We start from the raw sequence: 21,212 nt of genomic DNA, 5'->3' as shown, positions 1-21,212 counted from the left end.
AGTTTGAATTAACACTAGATAAAATATTAATCTCGATATTCCTCCAATTTCATCTAACCTAGTACCCAAGACGGTACATCATGAAGTTAGTACAATACGTTTTGCTCACACTGTGGTTGAAATAAACAAATTAGTCGCGCGAAGTTCGCGCACTCCACGGTTAATATATATCAGTGAATTTGTTCAACTTTGCATTGTCTAATGTGCTTACTAACTTGGAACTTTAATGAATTAGATTAATTAGTATTGGGTAGACGTTTGCGAAGTTTTGACGAATTTACTCGAGAGCGTGTGTGTCATTAAGGAATGAAGATATTATGGATAATAAAGAAGAATAGCAGGGAAAAGAGTGTTCTGGCTCAAAGGCAGATAGCTCAAGGCTCATTGCGATAATATGGATTTATAAGGAGGAGAAGAAAAACAGGAATAATAACATTAAGCACCATACTAATACTTGTCTTTTGCTCACCATAAATAAGTATATATTAACCTATTTTGCTGAAAAATGAAGAATTGTAATTAATTGATCAATTTATAAGTGCTTGATTATACCAAAAGCAAAATTAAAATAAACTATGAAGCCGATAGTTTTAACTCCTACTAGCATAAGGATAGCCAATAAGTCAGTCTTGTTATTTGTTCCAGAGTTGACAACATGATTATTTTCAATACTTTACTATTAATTTATTGAAAGTAAAGTCTATAGAGACTCTAGATAATGCATCAGCTAGCTTCGTGTAAGGATATCTAAATAATACACTTTACAATATTATATTGAGGTAAAGGCGAGGGTGAAATAACGAGGTATTGTGAATGCCGCGAGCAAATTTCAACACAATATATCGATATTAACTTGTTTAATTAGACGAATCTTTAGCTTGTTATTTGTGTACGAAAACATTATTCTTGTTCATAACTTTCCCCTAACTGTGAATAGATTTTCAACATTACCCGTAAGGTTCAGTCAAAGTTTAAAAAACTATAGAAAGTGTGGAATCTACGTACAGCTTATATAATATCTGTTTAAATTGAATAAATAAAATGAAATTATCTTTATTAACTCTTTTTAATATTATATTATTAGGTTACATTATTATTTAATTTAGGGCCGATTTTTCAATGCTTGGATAAAACTTATTCGTCGAATAATGTATAAAACTACCATTTTAAAAACGTATTCTAATTGCCCGTACTTGACAGTTTACGTGACATTTTAATATTATCGTGTAATACTTTATTGTACGGATAAGTTTTAGCCAAGCATTAAAAAATCGGCCCTTAATCACACCTATTATTCATACGTACGTACACACAAAGTAAAATCTGTCATAATCTCAAATACCAACAATGTCGTATTCTATATTATCTTTCCCTTCACATAAACCACCATACAGAGTATGCATAAAGTTTGAAAAGCTTACAAAAATAATCTGAAATCGGGGGCGAACTCGTCGCAAAGTCCTGTTTACACGGATTACCGCAATAACGTTAAACTAAGCAGATTAAACCGCCATGTAACGTTTACTTATGTTGGTTTTGTACTGGAGTTCGATAGTAGGATACGATAAAAACTACAAAGTAACTATTGAGATGTAATTGCAATATTGATTTAGATAAGATTTGCTGGTGTGGCTACAGTTTAAATCGAGTGAATGTCTTGCAGACGACTGAGACTGTGATGACTTTTCATTAAATACCTATAGCTGAAGACCACTGTTAGATTTGAATAAATTAATATAAAAATTAAAAATTAAAAAAAAAAATTGAATATGTGAACGGATAGCTTGACAGATGCATAAAAATCTCGGAAAGTTTATATTGTAGGGAATAAATAAGCGAATAATAATATATTATTGTGTTGTCTCAAAACTTAAATGAGAATATGTTAGCAACTGTACCTATTTAAGTATGTATACCGTGCAGTGACAGATTCAAACAAGAAGCAATACATTTAACTCGTAGCGTCTGTAACAATTCTGTTATTCCGCACTAAGAAATAATCGAGCACTGAATATCTCAGTGTACCTGCTGGGTAAATACAGATACACCATGGACATTTATCTAAACAGAACACCTACGCTTACCCGCATGCGTACAAGACGAAGTTGTTATAATACAGGGCCCTCTGCTAAGTTATGAGACCCTGGTACATAATATTTACTAAAATATGGTCATAGAAACCACAATAATAGCTTTTATGAAATAGGCTTAAATAATATAGAACGTTTGATAACATTGTTGTGGAATAATATAATCTTCGACACTTGACATTTCTTAACTTTTCTTGAAAACAGGCAATACCATATTGCAACGCTGTTACCTTTTGCTACATTTTAATTTTAGGTTTTATGTTTACAGTCAGGTATTCTGGATTAAGAACGGTTGATCTTTTATCAATTGCTATTAAATTGGTTCTTCTATCGAAAAGTAAAATATTTCTACAGAATTTATTACAAAATTTTCTCCCAGTACCAAATACGTCTCTGTACTAAAATTCATCGTGTGCTGCAGTCCTTCCATTTGCTTTGTCCATCTCACTGAAGCTACCATAGTCTCAATTAATCAATATGCCCATACAAATAGTTGTCAATGGACACTACTGATTCAGATAATCATCGTTACTGTTGATTTATACCTGTTCTGCTTTGTTATGAGGTACAGCTCTTTCAATAGGTTGATGGTGTGCGAAGTGTATAGTTATTATACGAATCGTTTTATAGTATACAGTTTGTAGAAACATTAATATTTACAAATCAATGGATCGATTTTTAAAATTCTTTTAGAAATTTAGGTAATTACATCCTAATCGAGTAACTTGGTTCTTTTACACTATCATACGTGTGATGAGAATATACGATCAATTACGCACGTTTATTTAGAAATATCAAATTTAAAAACGAAAGTCAATCTTTCAGTACACATTTTAAAGCCATTAAAACGTCTGAATTTTATAAATTCAAGAGTTAAGGCCGACTTGTAATCAATAATGACATAGCGCAATGAATATTAAACGTACAGCACGTTTCATTAAACGATTTCGTGATTTACGGTGGTCCATCAATTACGTACGATTTACATACAAATGGTTATCTGGAATAAAGACCAAAATCCCTTGAAGCGGTGGAGTAAGCATCCAGGTAGGGACTTACAGTATTTATATCTGTAGGTACAATAATTAAGTATTCTAGTAATTTTCTATAATATGATATTTTAAATGGTTATTTTAATTAATGTTGTGTAGAAGTTTCTTTCTAATATATTATTAGATTAGATAAAGATTCATAACTTACTTTCCGCCGACTTCACATTTGTCCAATTGACGTGAAACTAATGCATTATACAACTTAGGTACATTGTTTGTCAATCCATTTACAACACAAGAAAGAAGAATTTAGAAATTAGTGTATCTATCTCCTGCTATTTTATTTAAACTTTACGTTCCTGCTTTTTCACAGAAATAGTAAAAACAACATTAAGCAGCTATAATTCATCGCGAACGCATTGAAGGCGATACATTTTTAATGGTGAATAATTACGTTTTTTCAATTACGTCGTTACCGTAATAGTGGTTGAGCGAAAGTCATTAACAATTTATTGGTTTCATTCATTGTTCGTCAATTGGATAGTGCAATTGGCATTTTCCAGTTTTGCCTTTGAAAAATGAGCGTAATTGTGCTATTGTTACGGTCCTAATTGGATAGTTTGCGTTTGTTTTAATAATTATAATTTGACTTAATTTTCGATTATGTTTGTTATGTTAGCCTTTATCGTTTATTTTAAGGATAATAATTAATATTAATGTTTCTAAAATACCGGCACAACCTTGCAAGTAATAAAAATTCAACAACATTCACAAAATTAATATCTACAAAGTTGTGAACCCACTTTGTGACGTAGACAAAAATATACCTACCTAAACAATTCTGACGGCACGATATTTCTTACATCTGCACTTTCGAGTTAATTTAATAGCTAAATACCTGTTACCTGCCACGCTTCACTGTGCCACATTGTAGTTGAAAGGAGAGAAAACAAATTCTAGATGAAAAACGTAGGTATTTGAAGTTTTTTGTAAAAATCTTGCTCAATCCATGCGGAACTTTTTGAGTTTTTGACCAACTATTATTCTACTATTTCACAATATAAATTTATTACAATAAGGACAAACAAAAGATCACAATTTTAATAAAAAACGCTGCGTGCAACTTTGCATATTAAAGTTGTTGCAATGTGCAAGTTGTAGTGCACTTTACTCTCTAGTTCCCGAGATACGGAGTAATATTGAGTTCAACAATAAAACTCAAGGGCTGCTATGATGCCTATCGGTCTTTACGAATGCCTGTTATTATTTGTACTGCTCAAATTGTATGTGGATTTATCGAGGGCAAATAATATTCCTGGAAGATATTATAGGTGCAGGTTGCCATGGTTACATTGTGGAGAAAGTTGGACTCAATGTTCACGATTAAATTAAAATAGGTATCTAGCCTTTTTATGACCGAAAAATATTTAAGTTTGGTAACCAGTTATCATAAAAAAAAACAAAAATTGCTATAAGATATTTACTCTTATATAATGAAAAAAAAACACTAAATAAATATTGTTTAAACGTGTTTAAAATCGTAAATACATAGTTAATGAATATAAGAACAATAGAGATAACCATCTTTATAGCGTATTACAAAAACGTAAGCGTGCTGTGTACTAGATCAGCCACAAAAGTAAAGTAACGCAGATTGAAAAGTTGTTTTAAATAAAATACTAAACAATCCAACTTTCAAATATTAGTGTATTTGAAGTGCGTAAACTTAAACATTTAAACGTTCAAAAAGTTGAAAAAAATGTATGTACCGTACCATTCCACCAAACCCACACAAATGAATACAAGAACTACGCAACCAGTCGCATCGCATAAATCTGACAGTGTGTATGCGGTGTGACGTCACACGGTAATCCGCCGCGTTTATTTCAACTCGTTGGCTCGTTATTGGAAAAACGTTTAAGTAAACTCGAGATAAAATATTCGCGCTGTATTGTGCTGGTTTGCCAATTATTTTATTTATTTATCTAGGCTAGTTGAAACTGTTCCGTTTATTAATATCTGTTATGGGTTGTTTGGAAGTTTCAACGTTTTGTACGTCTATTTGTCATGCTATAATAGTTTCTTTGGCAAATCATATTTATGTGAGAACCGTAATAGATAAGTTAAACAAACATCTAAGAATTCAAAACAATATAAAGCATTATGTTTAATGCCCGGGCATATACTTAGCCCGATTTTGTACAACAATAAAAAACAAAATGGCCAATGACTATAATTTGGAATAAGATAACTTCAACTGAGTTACACGACCTATCCCTGTTGCTCTTTCTTTGCAAAGGACGTCTAGGCACAGAACTATGCGTCTAGGTTCTCGGCTGGATACTACTTTTATTTGGTAGAAATTCCGACTGCATGCATAGCACGCTTTACGTCTTCTTTTTTGATGAGAAATGACAAGAACTACAATATGGGAACTTTCAACAGAAGTTAACAGAAACTCTGTAGGAAGACGTCACTAACCACATAGATATCGTCACAACTTTCCATCAGGTGGGACTGAGTCTATCAAACGTCTATTTATTTACCTTAAAAAAAAACTTCATGCTGTTGAAGGAGTCTCAAAATACGGTCCAGACGATTTTGAATTTATTATTTACGAACATTCAATGATAAAAGTCGTGTAGTACATTAAAAAGTATCATATGTATTGAATAATACATAGATGATATAACATTAAAAAATATTATGAACCAATAAATGCATTTAAAAACAATTTCCATATCACAAAGTAGCCCAAAAGGTTAAGTGTACCACACACTGTAGTCTGGCTTAGTCATTAGCATTTATATTGTGCCCGCTCCTTTAAAAGCTGCACTTTCCAGCTCTTATTGCGGGTAATTCTTAAAATAGGAGATAATAATTCACCTGTTATTTTTATTTCTTTATATTTTATCGTGACGTAGAGGAATGTGCAAGAAACTGGACTAAGAAATGTTTGTGTAAACTTGAGTTAGATCATCAGACATCGTATGATATCACATCGTAGGTAGGTACCTATTCTGGTTCTTCGCAGTGCTTCTCAACAACGTTTCAAATATGAAATAAAAAATAAAATGTTTATTTACATAAAAATCATCGAGTACAGTAATACAGGATGATGATGATGATTATCAAAAATAACAAGTGTGTCAATTTGTTATTAGTTTTGACCATTTTCGCATTTTTAAAGAGCTTGTTAAATCATTCAGAATTTATAATATCAACACTTCTAGACAATTTTCAAAAGAACTGCCCGCGTAGAGGGAAACGAACTTCGATCCTAAAAATAAATACGGAATCAACATGAAAAATGATTTAAGATAATTCGTCCAATTAATCGGAAGCGTACAAAAAGAAAAAAACTTCATATTTCATTCATAGCGTTACGTATGAAATTAATCGAGCGGACGGGATCGAAATTCACAAAACAATTTAAATCGAAGGGACCTCATTATGGACGATTATTGCGATTATTGTTTTCTATATTTCGTGCTTTACGTGAAGCGAAATTGATTTAAAAGTAAGAAGCCATATTTATGATTGTCAAACATTGAACTAAAGAATGATTGTATTCGTGTAAAAGTTAGTTTTCTTCAATTTTAAGGAAGAGTTTTAGTGAAGTTTTCTGCAAGCAAATTTTTGAAATCAATACCTACATAACATGTAAATCGATTGAAGAGATATATATGTATATTAGAGATTATATATTCGATTCTTTATAGGTGTTGATTCTTCTTGATTCTATGTAAGAAGATGCCGATGGTCACTGGCGAATAAATTAAATAAATTGGTTCAAGGATCTCAGTACGACACCTAATCCCAAATTGAAGCATTACTAAATATTTTTTCGTCTATGCTGATTGAACTTAGTAATCGATTACAATATTTAAACTCATACCAAATTTTAAGTAAATACAAATGGGTACCTGATGAAAACATTGCTATCTCCTTGTAACACTAAATATCCAAAGATAGCATCGTTTTCCATGAATGTACAAGCAGTGAACAGTGAACTGTCGAAATTGACGAGTAAAATACTACGATTACCGGCCAACATTCACCAATTATTTTTAATAGGTCGATATTCGCGGATTGCATTTGCTTTATTCGCCCATTACATGTTAACGGCCAACTGAAAACGTAGATAAGTGACATGTGAAAATTGTCGTGGTCTGTTTGTCGGATTTTTATTTTAGCAAGATATAGTATATTCAATCGACTTCAGGAAAGAGCAAGGTGGTATTGGTTGTATTTTTTGTGTTTGGTGCTTTAGAAATGAGAAATTTATAAATTGCTTTTTGGAATAATACCTAACCAAATAGATATTATTAGGACTACCTATTTGGTAGACATTTTGTTAAGGCGTAGAATCAAAGGGTCTTTAGGACGACTCTCGTTCGGAACTTAAAGAAAAAATGTCTGGTAGGAAACAGAAGGCAAATCATCTACCGTGTTCGTTTTTACAAAGTTTTTACAATAAGGATTCTTTCATGTAAACAAATTCACAAAATTAAACTATTGATCTCTTATTTGTATAAATACACAAATGACAGTCATTAAAAAAATATTTCAATACAAATTACCATAAATATGACATTTTATATGAAAGTAAATGTGTTGAAAATTCTCTTCACAAATACAGAACCTAAGTGCGCAGTTTAGCTAAAAACTTTTTGTGTAAACAAAATCTAGATCTTTCGGAAGTGCTAAGTAATCTTGAAAATTTTTGTTTGTCTGGAAATTCTTTAGAAAGAATATGAAAGATGAATTTTTATCTAGATTTATAAAAGTGAACGTGAGTATATTATTTTCTGTCATAGTGTATTTGTGTTGTGTTTAAAGATAATGTATTAGTGTTCGGTTGTTTATATTATACTTTTCAGGGCTTATTGAAAACATTAATAACATTACGCAACATTTTGTTCGAAGGAAGTTCTCATTTATTTGATTGTTTTAAAATAGGTTCCATATTGATACATAGATATTTTAATAATAATGTGTAAATTTAATTAAACTCTAGTTATTGGATATCACAAAGAGATAATTAAATATTATAGTTACTACGTTTTAATTAACTTAACAGTATCTCTGTGTATATTCTGTTAGTAAATATAATAAAATATGTTATTTCTATAACTACAGAGGCAGATAAGCTTTCCATAAATGTAATCAGTGTCTCGTGTTTTTTCATTATTGAGTATACATTAGATGGTAAGTTAGTAAATAATGAGATAAAAATATATACATTAGGTATATGATGATCTATAATGTAAGGTAACCTAATTCTCTTTAATCAACAAAACAATTAAAAACATTCTATCACTAATAGAAAAGTATATTAATTTTCGCGGGAATATCTTGTATTGGTCCTAACCTTGGTCCTAACAATGTCATGAGGCGCAGCTTGTAATATCACGTTAAAAAAATGTTAGTCGTAGATAAATAATCAACATAATATTGAATAAACTTACCCAATAGACGATATCCTGTCTTAATATCAACAATACAAAAGTTACATACAAAAATTTGCTTTTATTTCTCCGAAGTTTTCGGATATTCCGATTTTTCCTTGATACCTACCTTGTTTAAAGATTTGGTCAAATTAGCTCGGATATATACCATAGTAAGACGTTTTTATTATAAAAATATTGTGTTTATGATTAGGTACTGTTAATTGGTATTTAATTAAAACTATTTATTGAATAAGTCTATTTCTTTAATTAATTTTTAAGCAGAAATGTTCGATTAATATATAGCATATAGCATTATATATATCGATTAATAAATAATATTATATTATGATGTTTCAGGATGACCTCGCTATTTCACCAATAAAAACAAAGAATATGTGTTTGTAATACATTTAATAAGTTTAACTGCCTAGTTTTATAACAAACTAGCTGTGCCGCGCGGTTTGACCCGCGTGGCCCCACTCTGGTTGGAGCGTGATGATATAATATAGCCTTCTTCGATAAATGGTCTATCTAACACCGAAATAATTTTTCAAATCGGACCAGTAGCTCCCGACATTAGCGCGTCAAACAAACAAACAAACAAACTCTTCAGCTTTATAATATCAGTATAGATTATTTAGAGAATAAAAAATATTTTTATACGAGGACTCCTTTTTCTGAATCTCATGTGGGATATAGGCATTACAGGTTGCACGGTATATTTCTAGGCACGTAGGTGAGACCTTCAGTGTTTTGAGACCTTTTATTACTTTCCGCCGGGAATCGTATCAAAGACCCTGTAACTATGAAACGTTTAAACTATTAAGCTTTTTTAGCAAGGCAAGCAAAAAAATTTTTTTGCTAGTAGCCACAGCGAAGCAAAGTAATGGTTCGATCGACGGGATATTTTTATTTTTTTAACTGAATGAATGAGTGAATGAAAAATTGTACGCTATATAAGATTCATTTTATAAACTAAATAAGTTTATCAATGTACAGAAGGCTGCCTTATCGCTGGCAGCGATCTCTACCAGGCAACCCAGAAAAGACTGCATCGTATAGAGATAATAAACATTTTTCCAATTTTGTTACGTGTTTATTAATTCCGCTTGTGTGTTACATGTTGAATTAAAAGCTTAAAGATTAAAACTATTTGTCCAGAGATGTTACAAATACTAGTTATCTTCATGTGGGTTTGCGCGGCGCAGGGTCACTTTGCGGTGGATTATTTCGGGTACAGAGGGGTCAAACATATATGTTATATGTCTTGCGAAACTCCTACGAGTAAGTTTAGATGTGTTATGTATGTAGTAGGAAGGTAATCTATTTAGTTTTAGCCAAATCTAGAAACTTATTCTTAAAAGAAATATCTTTACTAAAAAAAACATATTATGTACTTACTTATTTTATCACCGAAAGATTAAGTAAAAAAAAAACTTGATACATATTGTAGATACAATGTCAGTAGCCAATTCATTTATAAAGAACAACATGCGGGTATCTGTGAAAAATATACACAATGCAGACGATTATGACTTGCAAGTTTACTTAAACCAATGGACGGTGGAAATCGGCGTGTTCATAGAAGGGTCATGCAATCAAACAATAAACGTACTTGCACAGGTAAGAAGGTATGAGTTTCATGAATTTTTGTTACAAACCATACATTGAGGTAGAAATAAGACTCTTTGATACGTATTTAATAGTAGACGAATTTGAATGCTGAAATTTCTTACGTAGGTATGTTTTATCGCAATTAAAAGAAATTTTAACACCGAAAATCTTTCAGTTTATCAGGGTTATATCGATTCTATTTAAAACGTTTGTAAAGGTACTAATTTGGCATGACCTCTACGCATTTTTTTATGAAAATGGCCGATACATAAATCGTAGTACAAATTTTGCGTTGTTAATTATATGTATGACCAAAATCAGTACCACTTTGCAAGTGTTTCGCATTCGTAACGACATGTACAATTTAATGACACATTACAGGCGTCGAGAGGCGCTCTGTTCGATGCGTCGCATATTTGGCTCATTGTGGATAATATCGATGGTAATGCGACGGTAGATGACGCTCTGCAGCGGATGAATCTTAGTGTGGATGCTGATGTCGTTGTTGCTACTGATATGGGTATTTGTGATTTTTTAAAAACATAAAAGATACGAGGAATGCCCCCAGTAATATTAGGCTAAGCTTCTATTTAATAACTAAATATATACAACATTTGGGTACGTTTGACTTTGATGATAGTCTGAGAACGTATTAAATAATTATTGTCTGTTTCTAAACTACACAAGTGCCATTACTGACTGATATTGACGACGACGATATAATATTGACGACGCAGTTGGTGCAGTGGTAAAGTAACTGCCTAATGAGCCGACGGTCCCGGGTTCGATCCCCGGTCAGGGCAAATATTTGTGTGATGAACTCAATTATTTGTTCTTGGGTCTGGGTGTTATTATCTATATATGTATTTATTAAATATTATATTTATCGTCGCCTAGTACCCACAACACAAGCCTTAATTGAGCTTACTGTGGGAGTAGGTCGAATTGTGTAATAATGTCCTATAATATTTATTTATTTATATGAAAATAATAATCACATAATATCAAAACGCCCATAAAAGGCCCGCTTTCAATATCCCACTTACCACAAGTTTAGCTAAGCCCAATATTAATGTAATTCAATTACTAAAAGGAAGTATTCCAAGAAAAATATCATGCAAACGTGTATATGAAACTACAATGAAAATTGGTAATAGTAATAGTCGTTCAATTTTATTTCATAGGGGACCGTTACGAGCTAATGGACATATTCAACTTCGGCAAGATCCAAGGAAACAATTTGGAAAGGAAATACCTCGGAACTTGGAGCGAGGAAAGCGGTGAATAATTCATAGATAATATATTCAAAGTCCTATACTTTCTCTGATTCGTGTTTCCCAATTTCAGGTTTGAACGTTTCGGCGAGCACATTCAAATATTATGATCGCTGGGATTTCCACAATTTGACGCTGCGCGCCGTCACCGTGGTTGGTCCCGATATTATACAGTTATACAGACTTGTGCCGAATGGCTTTGCTCCAATCTTCATTTGGATTTCTGGCTTATGTTATTGTTGTTTTTGTTATAGTACCTTCATATACACACCGTCATTAATATCAAAAATTATACCGGCCGAATTGATAACCTCCTCCTTTTTTTTGAAGTCGGTTAAAGATGTACATGATTATGTGAATTCAAAAATCCAACTGGAGTTATTAAAAAAAAAACTATTTTGTTTAAAAACAGATTTATTATGTATGTTTTCTTTATAGTTTACTTTATATCTATCCATCTTCTTCATAAAACGTTTGTCGTTTCCCGTATACTTAATCTATATAAAATAACGTTTTCAAAGTTTGTAATTTTTGTAGATTTTGATACTCTTCAATAAAGAATTTATTTATGACTAGGTTTTCGCCCGCGGCTTCGCCCGCGCAGTCAAAGAAAAACCCGCATAGTTCCCGTTCCCGTGGATTTCCGGGATTGCGTCATTTTCCCGGGATAAAAAGTAGCCTATGTCCGTTCTCGGGTATCAAAATATATCCGTACCAAATTTCATGAAAATTGGTTCAGTAGTTTAGGCGTGATTGAGTAACAGACAGACAGATATTACTTTCGCATTTATAATATTAGAGGTAGTATGGATTAAGTCAAACCTACTCAATTTGAACTACACGTTGATTACATTGAATAATGTATCCACTTTCAGGTTCTAGGTCGGCCTAAAGCCTTCGAACCCGAGATGTTAACCAGCTTGAGTTATACAAAGGGAATATCGGTGTTTACAAAAACCGCTGCCCAGGTCCTTCAGCCTATCCGAGAAATACATAACATGCGGTGAACTGGGGTTTTTTGTTACATTTTTAAGTCTAATGAAATCTAAATTTAAATTTCAGTACAGTATTCAATACCGATTGTTTCTTTAAATACCTATGTAAATTGAATAACTATAATATTGACTTTAAACGTTACTCGACTCGTAAACGTTATTTTACAGATTTAATTATACAGTAGTTGGGCGTTGGATTGGTACAGTCACCAAAAATGCCTCATTAGTGAGTAGTACACTTTTACGGAATATTTTCATTTATTGCTTCATTATAAAATCATGTATTTATTTTTTAATGATTACTTTATCGTTTAAAGAACATTTTTTTTATTTCTAGGCAGTGATGAACACTCTTTACTGGCATGAACAGGACATAGCGTGTACTTCTGCTAGAATCTTCTCGAATTGGTTAAATTGGGTCGATATTTGTCACCCACCTGTGGGGAAAATAGAGTAAGTTCTGAATACTTGTTACATTGTTTGAGTTACAAAATTTTGTTCATTAGAACGCTTGCCTCGCTCTCTTGCACTTAATATCTTTACTATCCTATAACAATTTGAATTATATTTCGTTTGTAATATGAAAATAATATACATTAGATACTTCTTTATCTCCTTCTCAATTCATTCTGATATTTAATGAAAAACTAGTTTTATGTGTGACTATGGGGCGTTCCTATTTAGTGCACTATAAAATATTATTTAAATATTATTTATTGGCTGATATTATCTAGGTTTACTCCATTTTTTGTTCAGACATAAAGTACATATTTAATTTATTACAATACAATACAATCTACAATTATAATACGCCCACATAATAATTTTCCCAGATCACGTTTCTTCTACCTCATACCAGACAAAGGTATAGGCAACTACGAGAACCGTTTCCTCACCCCGCTATCCCCCGCCGTGTGGTGGTGTGCTGTCGCCGCGGGTATATTCTGCGCGTGTGTGCTTGCAGTGTCCGCAGTTGTGGAGAAGCGGCCTGGGCCCGCCGTGTATGCTGTGTTGAGCGTGCACGGCGCGGTTTGCCAACAAGGTTACCTATAATCTATACATTAATATTATAAAGCTAAAGAGTTTGTTTGTTTGTTTGAACGCGCTAATCTCAGGAACTACTCCGATTTGAAAAATTCTTTCGGTGTTAGATAGCACATTCATTGGGTAAGAAGAGCCACGCGGGTGAAACCACGCAGCGTAGCTAGTTATTAATATGGCAAAAAAAACGCTTAAAATCTTGAAATTGCTGTATTTCTACCGATAATTTATAAGTTTACAAAGATTGAATTAAACCTGTCCGTTTAATGTGGGTCAAAATTGAGTCTAAAGAAGACGTTTACATACAAACTTACACGTGAAGCTAATAAAAGCGTGTTAAAAAAATAATCAAGCACGAATGTTGGGGATTTTAAATGTGATTTATTCATCCATACTAATATTATAAATGTGAAAGTAACTCTGTCTGTCTGTCTGTTACACAATCATGCCTAAACTACTGAACCAATTTGCATGAAATTTGGTATGGAGATATTTTGATACCCGAGAAAGGACATAGGCTACCTTTTATTGTGAAATATGTACCTACCACGGGCGAAACCGGGGCGGACCGCTAGTTATATTATACGGCGACGTTTGGCGACGGCTAGACAGTTTTCAAGTTACGATAATATGATTCTATAACTCTTTATATATTTATTACAGCGTATGAAGAGGGGTCTCAAATAATAGATGAACAGCTTTCAAGCCAAGGTGAAACTGATTTATTTATTGCATTATAAATGCGTGTGTATATTGAGAATTAATAACTCACTATATTATATAGATATATAATTAGCTACCACTATAACACATAATCTATCATGTAATTGATTATAGCCATATTATAGCTGTCCTGTATTTTACAAATAAGCTTAAGGCTAAGCGCTCACCACGACTTTATGCAGCGTGATTATTTTATCTCAGAAATACAACGTATGAGTTACTATGACAATGCGCGCACATGCGTTTAAATAATCGCAGCGATTTTAAAATTGTGATTTGTCACATTTTGCTGTGACTGCTCGCGACGCGATTGTCGCCAAAGTAAAATGCAGAATATGAAATTGTATGGTACCGCGCGCACTGCGATAGTAAAATCGCACACTCGGGCCCGGCCGGCACTTCACTTGTGTTTCGTCTGTCCAACAGTAAACATCGTAGTGGTATAGGTAGGTACTGTTTGGTAAACATAAACTTAGTAATCAGTCAAAGGTTTGAATTTATTTATTTATTTTACACTTTATTGTACAAGAAACAAAATATACATAAAGGTTACAATAATAAAAAAAATAAAAAAGCACAAAGGGCGGCCTTTTGGCGGAATTTTCATTCTATATATATAATTTAGCTTTCATATTTAATAAGTGTTGTGACTATGGTACATTTCCTAATTTACTAAAACTTAGTAAAGTTATACCTCTATTTAAGAAGGGCGATCAAGAAGACTGTAACAATTATAGACCTATCTCTATTTTACCAACATTAAGTAAGGTATTCGAGAAGTTAATATTAAACCAATTGAGTAGTCATTTTGCATCTAATAATTTACTGCACACCAAACAGTTTGGTTTCACAAAGGGGCGCTCAACCACAGATGCTGGAGTTGCACTTCTAACACATATTTATAAAGCATGGGAAAACTCAAAAAATGCTCTGGGGATATTTTGTGACCTCTCCAAGGCATTTGACTGCGTTGAACATTGTACTTTGTTACGTAAACTTAATCACTATGGAATTACAGGAAAAGCCCAGAACCTCATAGCGTCATACCTGCATGATAGGATACAGACTGTAGTTGTCAATGGAGAACGTTCTAGCGGTGCGTCAATTAACATTGGTGTTCCACAGGGGTCCATTTTAGGTCCCTTCTTGTTCTTGGTATATATCAATGATCTTCCCTATTATTTGCAGGATAGGTGTGAAATAGTTCTGTTTGCAGATGATACCTCATTAATTTTTAATGTGGATAGGCATGACCCAAATGTTGACGAAGTGAACAGTGCTCTTTTACACATATCTGAATGGTTTACTGCCAATAATTTATTATTAAATGCCAAAAAAACCACTTGTGTTGAATTTTTACTTCCTAATGTAAAAAAGTTGAACAGAGATATTACCTTGAACGGGGAGGTATTGCATCCTACTGAGTCTACTGTATTTCTAGGGTTAACATTGGATGAGAAACTACAGTGGGGAGCCCATGTCAACACCGCTGCAGGTAAGCTCAGTTCAGCTGCATATGCAGTCCGAAAAATAAGGCATCTCACCGATGAAGATACGGCTAGATTGGTTTATTTCAGCTACTTTCATAGCATTATGTCCTATGGAATTCTACTGTGGGGCAAGGCTGCAGATATAGAAACTATATTTATCTTACAGAAAAGAGCCATTCGCTCTATATATAATTTACGTGCTCGGGACTCACTAAGAGATCATTTTAAGAATACTGGTATCCTTACTGTACCATCACAGTATATATTTAATAATATTTTGCATGTTCACAAAAACGCCGACTTACACACAAGAGTAGGAGATAGACACGATTATGGCACAAGGAACAGGAATAGAATTGAAATGCCATTTTTCCGATTAGCTAAAGTTAAAAATTCATTTATGGGTCAAGGTATACGCTTATACAATAGAATTCCTCTCAATATTAAAGAGTTTAGTAGTTCTAAATTTAAAACTTATATAAAAAATGTACTAGTTCAGAGAGCGTACTACAGTATTCAGGAATATATGGACGATAAAGACCCATGGAGGGTTGTCGCGTAAAAACCACAGGACAGGTCTGTTCTTTGCATATTATGATATATTATGTATAAGTTAGATATAAGTTACATATTATGTAATATTGACATGATTTTAAAAGAGCAACCATGGAGTTTCTTGCCGATTCTTCTCCATAGATACTGCTTTCCGAATCGGTGGTAAATGTTAAAAATACTTATGTAATGACGATTCGAAAGTGCTACTAAATAGTAGTCTAATTGAATAAATGAATGTTTGAGTTTGAGTTTGAGTATAATAGCCAAAGAATTTTTTGGGATACATCTGATTTCATTGTATTTCTGACCCGCGGCATCGCCCGCGCAGTCAAAGAAAAACCCGCATAGTTCCCGTTCCCGTGGGATTTCCGGGATAAAACTGATCCTATTTCCTTTCTCGGGTATCAAAATATCTCTATACCAAATTTACAGACAGACAGAGTTACTTTCGCATTTATAATATTAGTATGGATAAAAGAAACCTTTGACAATTCTATCTGCTGTAAAAGAATGAGTCCAATATACACGAATTTTCTTTTTTTTTTCTTCTTATCCTCCGAAGTAGTAAATAAAGACAAGCAACTTGTATGAAATCCACGATGAAAGTGAGTAAGGATCACTATTAAATTATCGCTGTGCGCGCACCGTACTCTCTGCGATTTTCTACAGCGCGATTTTGAAATCGTGTCACAAAAATTAAAATCGTGGTGCGCGCTTAGCCTAATAATTATCTAACTTGACTTTAACTATTGAAATAAATGATGATGATAATGATGATTTATGTAGGTGGTCGCCTCACCATGCTAGTAATAGGAATGACGAGCATGCTACTGTATAACTACTACACAAGTAGCGTAGTATCCTGGCTGCTGAGTGCCGCCCCTCCAACCCTTCAAGATATAGATGGACTTATTAACAGCGATTTTGAACTTATCTTTGAAGATATTGGATATACCAGAGGGTGGTTTGAGGTAAGAATGCATGAAAAATTGATGTGTTAGCAAAGGAATGAGTTTTTGCTTTGTATTTTGAAATTTTGGCAGATAGATACCTTCGATTTATAATACGAAATCAGCTACAGTTTTGTTTTAAACAATAAAGTATCTTTTTCAATACATAATACATATATTGAGTATTGTTTACAATGACACTGAAGGAAAGATGGATAGATAAATAGATGCACATTTATGGGAAACTGCAGAAGTTTAATAGATTAAGTATTGTTTTTCAGGACGCCGGTTTCTTTTATTACAGTGGTTATAAAAATCCAAAAGAAGATGTGTTGAGACAGAAAAAAGTAACTCATGCAAAACGTTATAAAGATATCTATCAGCCTGTTGAATATGGCATCGAATTGATAAAAAGTGGAGGTACCTATATAATCAATTTATAACACGTTATATTTCATGAAACATATTATATGCTTATTAATAAAAGTTATGAATTATGTGACGATTTTGTAATTTCAAAATACAAACTTACAACGTAAAACTGAAGATGATTTATATTAATGTTAGAATATGTAGGTAATAATTTATGTCATACTATAGACACATTAATAGGAAGCTGTAGTAACAACGAAGTTATTATGAAAATGAGAAACTTATTCAAAGATTTGTTGATGTTTCTAGATTACGCATACCATACGGAGCCGTACACAGCATACCAGTCCATTTCTCGAACGTTCGACGACGCAGAGCTCTGCAGGCTTGGCTCCTTACCAATGATCAAACCTTCCCCTACGTATGTTATGACGCAGAAACGGAGCCCTTATAAGCAATTCTTTAATTGGAGGTAAATCTTCATTTTTAGGTTTATGTTCACGTTATTTAATTTATTTCAATATTGTGTGAATTTCCTTTTTAACACGTAAACAGATTTTTAACACGCTAGTATAAGCTACACTTTTATACATGTTTCTATGTAAACGACTTCTTTAGGCCCGATTTTGACTCAATTTAAACGGACAGATTTCATTCAAACTTTGCACACTTATCGAATCGGTGACAATACAATTATTGAATCTTATTAACACGTATTTTTTATTATATTACTACCAATAAATGTGTCTTACCTAATTTTGTTCCAGTTTAATGCGACTAAAAGAGAGAGGTCACATAACAGCCATACAGGCGCGGATAGCCGGGTTCATCGCAACTTGTTCGGGTAGTACCCCTCGAGCGCTGGCTTTGGGGCAAGCTGCACCAGCTTTTGGACTGCTTGTAGTGTCAGCTATTCTGTCACTTATTATAATGTTTGGAGAAATTGTTTGGTTTCGGTATGTGATTTTAATAACATAGTTTGAAATACAGATACAGCTATATGCTTATTCGCACTATTTAACTTATACTCGATTTGTTTGCGAAATGCAATTTGTCGTTTTCTGGATGATTGCAAGGAATCATATTTTTATGTCATTTTACAACAGCAAAAAAAAAGATATAATAAATGCCATTTGCGAGATGAATTGCTTTCACATTCTAAACTATTCTACAGAATATTTAATCCAATTAATTCCACAGGCTTTATTGCCTGTGTATTTATATTTTATTTCCCTAAAAGCTAGGCAAAATTGATTTGTCCATCAATAACTTGCAGGTGGAATAAAAAGCCCATAAAGGGTCGTTCTCGTAATGCACGAGAGACCAACGGGAAATATTTTACGAGGCCCTAAAAACAATAAGGAGTGATGGACAACACGCAGTAGTTATTATAAATATATAATATATTATATACTTATAGTGTTTGCACAGTTATTAGTAATTAGGATGTAGTATTAGTAAAATTTCAAATTGTTATTTTCAAGCGATTGATCGATTTGAAATAGGTACTTTTAATTGCGATAGTGTAGTACATATTTGTAAGTTTCATAGTCAGAAACGATTCATCAAAATTCAAGAGTTTTTAGCAAAATATAGAACTTCTACTCCCAGTAAAGCATCGTCTGGCATTTAATGTAGTGGCTGATAAAATATATTTTAAGCTTGAATTTTTATATAATAATTTATCGAAATTTCAAATGTTAAAAAATAGAATGTATTCTTTCCTTAAGTGAACGGAAGTTGATTGTATTTTCGTTAAAAAATTGTTATACATCTTCCGGCGAGCGTTACATAAAAAATAACTTGGCTCTACTTAAAATAAAGTAAATAATTTACATCAATTAACGAAAATAAAGATATTAATAGATACCTAGGTACGCTCTTTATTTATTTAAAGTGCAGATTATTTTGCTAACTAATGTAGCAATATGAAGATTTGTTTTTTTGGGAACACACAAATATACTATAAGAGTTCAAAATCAAGTAAAAGTGTTTTATTTCTAAACCTAATGCATGTTTCTGCTCATTCCGAGACAATTACACAGACAAACAAAAAAAATCCTCTTTATTTTAAACCTCAATAACAGTCACATATATTGATGTACATACATATACATACCGATGTTGTGCATAAAGCAATGAACAGAAAATTTACATGGTATTTTCTTGTTTGTTTTTACGACTTAGAAATTAAACATTTAACGAACATTTATTCATAACTTTTATCATCCCGATACCAGTCATCTTTAATTTCTTAAAGAAAATTAACATTTGAAACAGATAATTACCGTTAAAATGTTGAGCATGTTCGCGAAATTACAGCAGTGTGAGTTGAAGCTGTGAATAATGGAGGCGTCGGCGGCTATCTAAATCTCTCGTTATAAATGATGCTATCAATTCTTGTTTAGCCAGCCCTCATTGAATACCGGGATGCACTGCGTCTGTCTTCCCCGGACGTCTTAAAAGGTTCTCCCGGGGTAATTGGAAACTTTAAGATGCATTGGCGTGAATGGATAATGATTGAATACGTTATGGAGGTGATTGTTTTGCATTTTTATTGAAGGTAGCCTGGTTGTAGTGATTTGGGTGTGAAAGAAATCAGTTGTAAGGAATAATTACATTTAAATATTTTACATGTGAAAGTGTTTGTGATAATTCTTAATTATTTATTACTTAAATGTTTTTTACCTACATTTTTTATCATAATCTAGTAAGCTGATATTCTTAATTTATTTGATATACTGATATACACTATTATAAGTAGTTCCAAGCTTTACCCGCGTAGGTACTATGTGAACAAAGTAGTCATTTGACATGTGTGATACTGTATTTTTTTTTCTATATCTTCTTAACAATATTCATATTGCAGAATTCTAACTACCACAGCATTGTTTCCTAAATAACCTACTAGTATTATCAATACAAAAGTTTGTGAGGATGGATGGTTGTTTGTTACTCTTTCACGCAAATAATACTGAAACGATAACAATATAATTTGGTATGTAGGTAGCTGAAGACTCAGAATAAAATGTAGGCTACTTTATATCCCACAGGAACCGGGTTTTTCTTTGAAAACACGGGCTAAGCCGCGGGCGGAAATCTAGTCCTACAATAAACGTTCACACATGAAAAACACGTAGTCCAAAGTAAAATGTCTCATGACAGAGACGTACCGCGCTGTCGCTCGTAACTCGTAAGTAATATAAAATGGCTCGTCTTTCCATTTGTATGCTAATTTGAGATGCTGTTGCACTTCTAACGCGTGTAATACGTACCTAGTTTAAAACTTATGTAGTAATAGGGTAAGCCTCTAACTATCAACGTTCAGTACTTTAGTTTGTATCTTTATGCCTATTTTCACCATGTCAAATTAAATTAGCTATCTTAGTCTTTTAACTGAAACCTTACAAGCAGTTACTCTTAAGAAGTCTATTTACAATGTACATGCAACATCCTCAAGCTTTTAAACTAAGACTTCTCTAGTGCAAGTGCAAGGTTAAATAAATATGGCTTGACACATGTAGTAAATTAGGGGAATTGCTCGTAATCAAAGTAGATTTTGGCACTATCATTTTGCACAGTTTTTTTGACAGAAACAATAAACTAAACAGTAGTTATATTCTTAGTATCCTGTACTCAACAAAAACCTTCATTCATCTTTTG

General features: G+C 32.8%; 1 protein-coding gene across 1 annotated transcript; it reads left to right on the top strand.

Moving 5' to 3' along the window:
• The first annotated feature begins 10,048 nt into the window (after positions 1–10,048).
• LOC123692549 (ionotropic receptor 75a-like) lies at positions 10,049–19,521 on the top strand. Its single transcript, XM_045637307.1, has 13 exons — positions 10,049–10,158; positions 11,334–11,429; positions 11,497–11,576; positions 12,299–12,426; positions 12,587–12,644; positions 12,756–12,871; positions 13,252–13,460; positions 14,123–14,170; positions 17,014–17,198; positions 17,459–17,597; positions 17,859–18,021; positions 18,317–18,505; positions 18,826–19,521. The coding sequence occupies exons 1-13, from the start codon at positions 10,092–10,094 to the stop codon at positions 18,899–18,901; spliced, it is 1,554 nt and encodes a 517-aa protein (XP_045493263.1). The 5' UTR covers positions 10,049–10,091; the 3' UTR covers positions 18,902–19,521.
• Positions 19,522–21,212: the final 1,691 nt, after the last annotated feature.

The sequence above is a fragment of the Colias croceus genome, chromosome 6 (genome assembly GCF_905220415.1).
Source record: "Colias croceus chromosome 6, ilColCroc2.1".
Lineage (NCBI taxonomy): Eukaryota > Metazoa > Arthropoda > Insecta > Lepidoptera > Pieridae > Colias > Colias croceus.
Note: the sequence above shows the minus strand (reverse complement) of the source record. Positions and strands in the feature narration are given on the sequence as shown.

Coding starts and splice junctions, on each gene's coding strand:
- LOC123692549 (XM_045637307.1), top strand. CDS start 10,092: ATGGACGGTGGAAATCGGCGTGTTCATAGAAGGGTCATGCAATCAAAC. Junction 10,159..11,333: donor CAATAAACGTACTTGCACAG/GTAAGAAGGTAT, acceptor TTTATTTCATAG/GGGACCGTTACGAGCTAATG. Junction 11,577..12,298: donor CGCTGCGCGCCGTCACCGTG/GTTGGTCCCGAT, acceptor ATCCACTTTCAG/GTTCTAGGTCGGCCTAAAGC.